We start from the raw sequence: 11,851 nt of genomic DNA on the forward strand, positions 1-11,851 counted from the left end.
TATGCGTGCAAAGTTGGTAGAACCATACCCGAAAAGAATTGCAATGAGAAATGTTTCTATATAGTATTCTCTCAGGAGGGCTGAATACAAATTTATTTATAAAAAAAATATATGAAAGAAAAAAAAACGTGTCATTTTCCATTTTTTTCACAATTATACACTACTTTGTATTGGTTTATCAAATAAAATCTCAATAGAACTCATTGGAGTTTGTGGTTGTATTTTTACAAAATTATATAAGTTCAAGGGATAAATAGTTTCGCAAGGCACTGTGTGGAATAAAAACATCTACTAGAGCATAAGGCTGCACTGGATTTGAACTGTTAATCAATAACCAGTGACATGCTGGAGAACAATTTAAATGCTGAAGTGTTCACAGCAGAGTTCAGAGTATCCCCTGCTGTTTGCAATGAGGCTATCTGAGCTCAGTGAGTTCAGTTGAGTAAATCTGGCTTTGGGTGGCTGACAATGCTCAAAATAGGATTGAGAAGGTGGACCACCACCGGCACAGCCTGTTAATGTCTATTAACCTATTAGATGTAAACAGCCAGAGTCTATGGTGATCTTGCAACCCTGTCAAAGAATTACACACAATCATGTCAATAATTCCAGATGACCTGGATTAAATGAGGCCAGGGAGTCTGAAAGATTTTACTGAGTTTTGCAGTTTGCAACCTGATTATTTGCATGGTTGAAATCTGAATATTTGTATTGTCTGATCATATAACTTGCATGCCCATCTCTTCCTGTCTTCAATGACTAATCTTTAGCTTTGTAGGATAATGGACTCCAGGTTGTTTAGAAGTACAATAGCAATTTTCAAACTGGTGGATAGCAACCTCAAAGATCATTACTCGACTTACCAACCTGATATTCAGTTAATGCACACGAGAATGCCCCAAATGGGATAAATGCACTTTCTGTTTTGAAAAAGACATTATTTCTTTTTATGAAACAAAGGCGCCACCAAGGGAGATACAATGGGAGCAATAGCTAACCCCTCTAATGGTCTCCCCTTGACAGACAATCATACATTTATATTATTTATGCATACGTTTAAGAGAGGAAAGGATGGGTTGCAGCATTAATTTATGTGTACACAATTATGCTTTCTATTTCTTTCCCTCATTGTGCCCCTTTTTGAATTATAATAAATAATATTTTAATTTAATTTAATTTGAAGGCACCTCTCCAGACACTCAAGAACACTGTACAAAGACAGTTATTAACAAGGAATTTAAACATTATAAACATTCCCTCCTTGTTTTGCATGGGACTGTCCGCCATTCCTTTTTTGCACCACCCTAAAATGATGAACTGAATCACATTCTATATGTAAAAACCATGAGAGTTAAGAGTATTTTGAAATTATGGTCAGAGAATTTTGTGTGTGCTAAAAAGCATGCTCTAACACATAGTGGCCTATCTGGCTGCTCCTTAAAAAACCTTCTGGGGTTTGCCCTGTCAGAAAACATTTACTGTCTCTGAAAAACTAAGGTGATTCAAAAAAGGCTGGAATTCATGACTAAAACTAACATCCACCCATCCATCCATCCGCTTATCCTCCAGTTCATTCTGGGGGATTCTAAGGCATCCCCAGGAAAGACAGGATTTATAGCCCCTCCAGCAAGTCTGCATCTTCCCCGGGATCCCCCACCAGTGGGACATGCCCAGAACAACATCCAAAGGGAGGAGCCTGATCAAATGCCTGAACCACCTCAAGTGAGTCATTTTGATGCAGAGAATAAACAGCTCTACTATGAGCTCCCCCCAGATGACGAAGCTCCTCACCGTATCTCCATGGCATAGTCCAGCCACTCTCCACCAGAAGCTCATTTTGGCCGCTTCTATCAGGGATCTAATTCTTTCGGTCATGATCATAGGTGAGGACCAGGTAAACCGAGAGCTTTGCTTTTTTCCCAGCTCTTTCTTCACCACAACAAACTGGAGCATCGCCCACATCATTGCAGATGAAATCCAAATGTGTCTCATCTTTTCCATCCTATCACTCTTGAACAAGACACCAAGATGCTTAAACTCCTTCGCTTGGGACAGAGACTGACCCCCAACCCAGAGGGAGCAGTCCACCTTTTTCTAGTTAAGAACCATGGCCTCAGGCTCGGAGGAGCTGATTTTCAACCCAGCCGCTTCACACTCAGCAGCAAACCACTCCAGTGCACACTGGAGAACATGGCCTGTGGAAGCCAACAGAAGCACATCATCTGTGAAAAGCAAAGATGAGATCCTGAGGTTCCCCAACCAGACACCCTCAACTCCACAACTATGCTTTGAGATCCTGTCCATGAACACAACAAACAGGATGGGTGACAAAGAGCAAGCTCACTTCAAAGTTCTTTATTTTGCCAAATGGCACTGCTGCGCAGCAATAAAAAAAAACACCTTCAAAATTGCAAGGAAACAATTCCAGTACAATAAATACAATAAAAAGTAGTGATAACAAACCATCAGTATGCAAATATGCTAACGTAAAAAATGCTGAAGAATTAGCCATATGTAATTTACTGAATATTAAGAATTAATTTGTTTATTGATAACTTTAATAGATAGAGGAACAAATGAATGTTTCCACCTCCTTCCTGAGTTCAGCAATATGTATTCTAGGTTCTAGGCTAACACAATTGTCTGTGGACAAAATAAACAAAAATGGTGAACTGATGCACCCCTCGGGGGCACCAGTACTACTGACCATTGTATCTGAAAGTGTAGAGTTAAATTGAACTTGTTGTGACCTGTTTGTAAGAAAAGAGTAGTATCACCTGATTAAAAATGGGTTTACATACACCTGTTTTAAACTACCAAGGAGAATGTGCGGCTGAATTGAATTACATGCAGATCAATCAATAAACAACAGAGTATATGCACTTGGCTTTTCAAGATGCTTTAGCATAATATGCATCAATGTTGATATAGCATGACTTGTGTTGTGTTTTCTTGTATAGGCAAATTGATGTCTGTCTATCAGTGGATCTGCTCTCCGGTCCAATTTCTAAATAATTGGAACCACCACCCTAGTCTGTCACTTCAACGGTGTTGTCCCGCTCCTTCATGCGATATTAAATAGGTGTGTCAACCATGACAGATCCACAATGTCCAGAGCCATCAGAACCTCAGTCCGAATCTCATCTACACCTGGCACCTTGGCGCTGGGGAGCTTTTTAACTACCTCGGTAACCTCAGCCACAGTGATGCAGTCGCATTCTCCCTAGTCTTCAGGCTCTGCCTCCTTCATGGAGGACATGGTGAGCGCATTGAGGAGATCCTCAAAGTGGTCCTTCCACCTCCCCAAAATGTCCTTAGTCCGGGTCTGCAGTTCCTCCTCCAAATCATACACAGTTTGGAATGGTCACTGTTTTCCCTTTCTGAGTTGCCAAACTGTTTTTCCAGAATTTCCAACCAAAGGTCTCTGTACTTTAGCCTCTCTAAATTCCTCTTATGCCCAGCCACAGTCAAATCCTGAAGCAGAGGAATCAGCGCTATGTTCCGCCCCCGTTATTTCTGTCTAATGGGAGCAATGATCGTCACCTGTGTAGCTTTGTTTTCAAGTAATAGTTTACTTGAAAAAACTACAGTGTGAAAGCAAACCACAGCAAACGAAAAAAAAAAAAGTCCTCTTTTGGTCCGGACCAAACAAGCAGACCAAAGGGCCCAGAGTAACCGCCATACCCCCTTTGTTCACTATACCCGTTGAACTTACTGCCCCTATAAGATGTTCTCCTATTCATCAGAACAGCTCACAAGAGGTTGTGTCCAGGCAGAAAAGATTAATTTAGGATGAACAATTTAAATATTGTTATTTTACTGTGTTTTTGCTTAGTGGTGCTAAACTATTTGCTAGCTGGCTTCCCAGTCTTGATGCTGCAAATTGGTTTTGGGTTGTGTTTTAAGAGTTACGAAAAACTTTATTTCAATGAGTGGTTTAGACACTTTGGCCGAAATGCTCCGCCAGCGCTCATACATACTTTAATATTTTTTATTAATGAAGTACAAGTGTAATTAGAATTTAAAATAAACTATTCCTTTGGGTTAGCTGAACCGTTAATCCGGATGTGACATCATCACATCTGTCCGTTTGTTCGCTAAAGTGTGAGTGCATAAACGTTTTTCGCCTCTATTTTCTCCATAACTCAGTTCAATAAGTCACTGCGGCCAAATCAACACATTAGGAATCAGTTGTGCAAAAGGTTATTGATTTCTAATTCAGCAAACAATTGTTAAAATATTTGATTAAAATAATGTTATATTTACCCATGTGATTTGCATTGTGAACTGGTTATTCTGAATTCGTTTTAAACTAATTTGACCTCACTCCAAATTCTGAAATTGAACATATTCACACTGAACCCAAATATCATTTTATTATGTTTTAATAATAATAATTATATAATTAGAATTATTTAACATGTTGTACTTTGTTCCATTTTTGTAGTTTATTAGTTTTCTTCATATTCATTTTTCCTTTGTAGTCTATTTAAAAGCTAGTTTAAGACTTTGTTAATTGAAGTATTTTCACTTGAAGTTGAATTTTTATGGTAATAAATTCTTATGTTTTGGAAAGGCGTTTATTTTATCTATATTATTGTTCATATTGTTCCGCCGTATTGGGCTGGTATTCACAGGACAGAGCCTGACATACCGAAAGTTGTTTAGCAAAAAATGATTTATTATTAAAATTTAATCAAACTGTGTTAATGATTTTGTTAATAATTATTGTTTATAATTATTATTTGTTTTTAAAAGCCAAACCAAACCTATTGCACACATTGCATCATCTTAGAAAATAATAAGAGATTGATTTTAACTTGAGGGCTGTTAAATGGAAAGTTGATTAGTTTTAAATTCTTGAAAATGGGGGCTTTTGTTGTAAGGTAAAATCTATGGTAAAGTGTAAAGGAGGAGTATTAAATTATACTGTGTTTTTAAAAACTCCAACACCTAAAGTAGAAGCCTTACCTAACCAGCACATTCTCTAACTAAATAGTTCTACATCTAAAACGTGACCCTCTAAAATTAGTATAATAAAGTTTTCTGAGTCACTCAGTTGAAGTAAGGACTAATTATATTTCAGTTGTAAATTATAACCATCAAAACAGCTGTTTTGATTTTACAGTAAAGCTCAAATACTTTTGCAATCTTGTTTGAAGCAGGCATGTGGACAGAGTTACAAAAAAGTGTGCAATCTGATGAAATGAGGCCATTATGATTGTACCTGTGAATGTTTAACATCTTGAATAAACACAAACTGTAATAACCTTCTCCACAACCTCATTCAGGGAGAGATCTGGTGACTGACAGGGAAAAAAACACAATAAAACATGTAGGTGAGGCACACTTGCGTCCTCTGTTGTTCATGCATAAAGAATACTCAAATGGAAAGAATAACAAATTTTAAGTTATACCAAATGAAACAGTTAAAACATTTAATATCTCACACAAAGCAAAGATGCATAAAAAAAAACTAATTCATACTTAGGCATGTAAGTACATCACTTGGTAAATAAAACTATTCTTAGTTGTCCACAGCTGATTATTTTGGTGTTTGTTGCACTTTAGGCAAATGTTTTAAGGCAGTCCAGTTACAATTTGCAAAGTATGTCTGGGCTAGCATTAAAACTGAACAGGTAAGCAAAGGTATATATATATATATATATATATATATACACACATATATATATACACATATATATATACACATATATATATACACATATATATATATATATATATACATATATATATATATATATATATATATTTGTTATTTATCCACCAGGTAGATGTCCAACCCTGGTCATATGAGAGCATTCACATGGCCAGGGGTTAGGGTTAGTGACTTATTCTGTGACTTGGTTTCTGTGGTGAACAACAGCTGACAAGTCAACCATCTTTAAGAAACTAAATTAAAGCTTCATGGCCAGGAAATCAGGTTTAGATGGTTTTGAGGCAACTCATTTCTCAATGCATGGTATGCATTTTTAAGGAACTTGGGTCAACGAACCAAGTCTCTGGTTCAACGTCACTCTGGTCATAAAGAAACTGCCTGAACACGTTGAACACCATCTCCGAGCTGAGGGTAAAGTTTCTCAGCTCTGCCTGCTGCTCTTCTGGATAGACAAATGTCAGTTTGTATTGTACCACAGTAGAATCACTCCTGCAGGGAGAGGGAAGAACTGGTTAACGTCAACCCAAAGCATAACACATTTCATGTAACACAGGAAATACTATTGTGTAACCACTGGGTGTGTTGTGTGTTTACCTAAGACCAAAAGTCTCTGCTTCTGAGAAGAAACGTCCCAGAGCAGGGGAGGACCTATAGAGGTCGGCCAGCTAGGTGCGGCAGGTAGAAACATGCAAAACAAAACAATAGGAATGTTATTTGGAAGCCAGCCTAGACATTCTCAATAGGAAATTAAAGCTGCTAGGCAGGAATGTAGCTTACATGTCAGTTCAAGAGTGTTTTATTTCTGGGCTACTTTTGAATAAGACACAGTTGCCACTACAATTAGCGGAATGAGAAGTCATTCATTTAACTTTAAGAAAATGTATAGCAAAAAAATACTCTGAAACAAATAAATATTGAGTATTTTAAAAGCATTAAACCTGCCATTTGTTGTTTTTCAGAGCAGATATATATTTTTAAAATCACTTGTCAGAAACAAAAAACTGCGGTTCTCTAAAACCCAAATGCACCATTATACATGGATGATTAGCTAATGTGTAACTGCTCTATCTGGAACTGCATCACTGCCTATTATTATAAACAGAAAACTGACTTTTTTCTTGACAAAAATTGACCTTTTTAACAGGAATATGTTAAATGGATGTGTGACTGATAAATGGCAACACAAAAAAGGATGGAGTGAGCACTCTTGCTTTCCCTAAAGGTTGCTTATAAAAGGGAAATATGGGTGAGCTTTGTTAAACAGGTGAAGATGTCGGATTTCTTCTTGACACCTTAAACAGTTTCTTTGAAACACTTTTTTGTTCTGGATAATGAAACAATTGGAACCTAGGCCATGAAGTCTAGGCAAGGCCGTATTATCCAATGCACATGATCAGCATGGAGTGACTTGTGGCAATGTCCATTTGTGGATCAAGTGACCAGCTTGAAAATCTTTGAGTTGTTTGTGGATGTAGTATTAAACTATAGTGAGAGAGATAAAGTTAAGTGATTGCTTTAGAGAGAAAAAGAGAAAAGGAGGACATGGTGTGCTTATTAAGAAGCGTGCCATATATTGACCCATTCTTTGTCGGACGAAGGAAAACAATTCATGGAAGATGATGCGCGAGCTAACCTGGGTCTTGAGGAAGCTACTGCTGCACAGCACACCCTGAAGACAGCTGCTGCAGATGAAATTTGTATTACCAGCTGTGTGATCTGGTCTTTTGGGGGGCAGTTACCAAAAACATTCAAGTTGTCCTTGTCGATCGTGGAGTTGCTGCCTTTCATAACAGGGTAAGCAAATATTCAGTTTCAAACCTTGATGGGGGGCTTGGGTGGTAAAGTGCACTCCCTCACCTAAGATCTGCTGTGCTGTCGTCTCCCAAATGGAGAAAAGGTTCCTTGAGACTGGATCGTGTATTCAGTATCTATGAGTAATATTCTTTGCTTTCCCTGTATGTTATTGGCAACAAAAAATACTTTGTGTTTTTTCTGACTGGAAATCTCATGAACATGGGCGTATTCATGGGGAAAAGTATAGAGCACCGCAACAACAGGTTAGTTTTTCTTCAGTGCTGAAATGACCAAAAGACCACCATGAAATACAAGGGTACACATGTTGCATGGTGAGCCATGACGGACAAGGTTGTGTGCATGTGAAGACAATATATATATAAAACATATTAGTAGTGCTTTTATGCATAAGGAAAATAAAAATAAAAACTTTTTGACAGTTTTATTTTTCATTTATTATTTGATACTTTAAGGCTTTGTGCAGGACTTAAAACAGTTCCATCTTTTTTAATCAAAGGATGAGAGAAAAGAGGAAAAGGGAGGCAGAGACACAGAGGAGAAGCAGCTGCAGCCTCATTGTTTATCAGTATTTTATCTTGCCTTCCAGCTACCAAGTGTAGCACGGTAGTTGCAATGATAGATAATATTTATAATAATTATAATATCACTAACCTTTTCCTGAAGGTCTTTAAGTGCCTGGGTTTTGTTACTGGTCTGGACCACATTCACAATGAAGCTCCCATTAAATTTCTGTTGAAGCTTGAACAGTGATGGATCATATTTTTCATCATTATCTTCATTGTTTGCTGTTTAAAGTAAAACAGTGTCAGACACTTGAAGCGGAAACACTCTGCATCAGTAAACATTAACTACAAATAGTATACAAGCAAACTACATAAAAAAAGTTAAAGCTATGATCTTGTGCAACTAAGATAAATATCATAGTTGTGTATCTTTAGCATTTAAAGTAATGTTCCTGCAATGATAGTAATTGAGTTTAGCCTTAGTACCAAAGCACACAGCCACAGAGATGGTGATCACAAGAACTATAAGAAGAATGAAAAAGATGGCAGCAATCCATTTTCCGTGTTTTCTGAAGAAATTCTGAAAAAAAAAAAATTGGTAAAATGTGGCTTTGATGTTATTTAAAGTAATCATTAAGAAGAAAAAGCTGAGGAAGAGCAATATTACAATCGTACCTTTTGACTCTTCTTGTTCTGGTTCTCTGTTATATAGCCATTGCCTGTTTCCTTCCTGTAACAGTCATTGCTCTGACAAAAGGAATGGAGGATTAAATATTAATTCCTTAGCTAACAGGTCAACATTACACACACTTTGATCAGGCTTTTTACCGTCAGATTTATAAATCATCATAAAGTCAATACTAACAGACTAAGAAGATATTCTATGTCGGACTTAAGTTTGCTCGAAGCTGGAGGTTGTGTTGATGAGTTTAGCGCACACTAGTAGACAATGGGGTTGTTTAGCAAAGGTAACTTTAGAATTTTATGCTAGCTATGTTCAATATTCACACTTTGACAAAGAACTGATGATAAACGTCAGTACAGACAGGCTTTAAAGGCCATATTTATTGATACTTTACTTTTTTCTCACAATTATTTTTCCCCACTATATGTTTTTATGTGTATTAACTTTATAATTTATTTAATTTTTAGTTTAAAAAAATATATGTTTAGTTTACACAATATTGTTCAATATGAATTTTTACTATCCAAAATTTCTTCATAAAAGGCTTATTCGTTTTATGAGGTCCTTGGTTTTTGATCTTATTGCTTAAATACATAAATAAACAAAAATCAAAATACAATATTTTCATCCCAAATATCATCTGTTTAGCAATCCAGGTTATGGGCTATTCTGTTTAACCAACTCTTTGGTAGATTAACATAATAAATTCATCACTTTAACACATTTTTGGGTTGAAAACCTAATCCAGTATGCTGTATTAAAACCATAATCTGAACCTGTTAAATCAACTCAGGGTTGGATCAGTATACATTGGACCGAGACCACATTTTGTACATATCTGAGGCTTTTGGGCTGAATATAACTTTTAACAAACTTTGTCATTTTCTTTTACATAATGTAATTGGTTCTACCTTTAGTGTGTGTGGTTTTGTATGCTTGAGGTAAGATAAAATAAAACTTAAGACCAGATCATTTATATGTAAAAATCCTACTTTCCAACTGCATAAGGATGTACTTTTGTTTGTCCATGACAGTATATTATATCTAATATCACATTGATTTTTTTGTTCTGTTTCTGTTGTAGGTGTATCCATGTATCTACCCCCTATCTATTGTAGATACCCTGTATAACTAGTATCTGGGTATCTACAACAGACTAATAACGAAAACTTAAATGTTATTGTTTTTTCCCCTTTAAGAGCCTCACGTCCTCAAATGAAAAAAGAAAAAGGTTAAAGTAAACTGCTGCCCTAATAACTTAATTATATTTATGTGCTACTGTCATTTTCATAGGATTGATGTAAACAATAAAAAGGCCACATAGAAGAAAAACAACAGACCAACACAGATGAAAACTCACCTCTGGAAGTAATTTCTGGACATTATCTCCCGCATTGGCTGCCCCATCAGGATTATCTATAATTTCCTAAGAGTTTACAATAAATATTGTTTGTTAAAACAAAATGGCAACTTTCATTGCTGCCTTTTTATCCTCATAGTTCATTGTTGTAAATTGTTGTTCTTTCAGGAAAATGTCAACTATCAAGAGCTCCAAAAGGTTTTTTTCAAACAAGTGGCCAGGTGGTGCCGCACCAATATCAAAAAATAGAACACAAGTTCAGGGATTTTATGACTCTGTTGTCACATATAAGTGGTGTGTGTAAATATGATGTTTAGTAGATACCTACTACTGTCTGCGATGCCATTTTTCTCCCAAATCGCTTGTTGGATGATTATGCAACTTTCATGCTTAAAAATATCAGATTCTCCAGTAACAATCATGACTTTTTGCTAAATAACTACAACTAGTACAAATCAATTACCTGACTGTTTTTAAAAGAAAAAAACAGGACTGTCAAACATTTTTGCTGAAAATGTCAGGAAAATATCTAAAATAAAAACTGTAACAATTTAGCAATTTTGTGATTTGGAGTTGCAACAGTAAAATAATTCCAGATTTTCAGCTTTTAAAATGCTGCAGGTGTCTTATTTCCAAACCTAGATACACAAGATTTGTATAATTTGAAGGATCTTTTAATGCTTTTTCAAATGAAATAATTTGTTTTATCATACAATCATTTTGGAAGTTTTCACAATCATACATAAATTTAACAGCCAGCTAAAAAAAATTGACTTATTTTATTAAATAAATGTTGCATCTCAGTGATACACCCTACAAATAGCCACACAGGGTTGGCACTGCCGGTGTATTCCACCAACCTGCTCTCACTCCCCCACCCACAAGAGCCTGAAATCTGATAATTAGTCGAATAAATATTTCATTAAAAACAAATAGTTTGTAATACACGATTTTATTATACTACCTTTCTAAATGTACAACGTTTTTCGTCGTTTTTCGAAAGGTTTGTGGACCGAACTGAAACTGATCGTAATTTCACATACTTATTATTTTATTAACTTACCTCAAGTTGATCTGAAGTTGTGTTAATGTCGTCCAACTCCATCTCCCCAGGTTTAATTCTGTGTTTATTCAACCAACAGACCCGGAAGCGCCTGTCAAACGCTGTCAGCTAAGAGAAATCCACTCTCCATGGGACTGTAAACGTCTCACTCCCGGTCCAAAAAGCAAAAAGTCACTCGACGACAACAAGAGACGAATTATTATTTTCAGCAGGAGCTTAGGGGACAATTTTCTTCTGGACTTTAAGGTGAAGTCTCTTCTTTCTTCCTCCTCCCTTCTTGGGCTGGTGGACAGGTGAGTTCTTTCAGTTTCGGCTGATATGTTGACGATTTTTTTCCGAAGGGAAGGAAAGGAAGGATGGTCTTGGAGGCGACGCGGAGGAAGTCACGAAGCCTCATTCTGCTTTTTTTTTTTTTTTTAATTAAAGAATATATTTGTACATATAACATAACATAGCATGAGCATAACACAAAATTAGCCATGGGTACAGCATACATTGAACAACAAGAGTCAAAATAAAGCATTGTAAGATATGGAAACTGAAATTGCATTTAAAATAAAATTGGTGCCAAAGAGTCATATAAAGCATAAATTTAGACAAAATATTGACCATAATCTTAAATTGGGAAGAAGCCAATATAGTCACTTTTGCCTTTTGATTAGTTGACAATTTAATTGTCTGCATATACTGTTTAAAATCTATTAAAAAACCTACAAAATTTGGGGTTCTCTTGAGAAATGTACAT

The 11,851-nt window shown here is 36.2% G+C and overlaps 1 protein-coding gene across 1 annotated transcript; it reads right to left on the bottom strand.

Annotated features, from left to right (window-relative positions):
• Positions 1-2,340: 2,340 nt before the first annotated feature.
• LOC124884637 (TPA-induced transmembrane protein homolog) lies at positions 2,341-11,465 on the bottom strand. Its single transcript, XM_047392667.1, has 7 exons — positions 11,107-11,465; positions 10,044-10,109; positions 8,674-8,745; positions 8,485-8,578; positions 8,147-8,280; positions 6,275-6,345; positions 2,341-6,169 (listed from the first exon to the last, which is right to left on the bottom strand). Exons 1-7 carry the CDS (start codon positions 11,146-11,148, stop codon positions 5,974-5,976), a joined length of 675 nt encoding a protein of 224 aa, XP_047248623.1. The 5' UTR covers positions 11,149-11,465; the 3' UTR covers positions 2,341-5,973.
• Between the last annotated feature and the right edge of the window lie 386 nt (positions 11,466-11,851).

This window comes from Girardinichthys multiradiatus, chromosome 18, assembly GCF_021462225.1.
Source record: "Girardinichthys multiradiatus isolate DD_20200921_A chromosome 18, DD_fGirMul_XY1, whole genome shotgun sequence".
NCBI lineage: Eukaryota > Metazoa > Chordata > Actinopteri > Cyprinodontiformes > Goodeidae > Girardinichthys > Girardinichthys multiradiatus.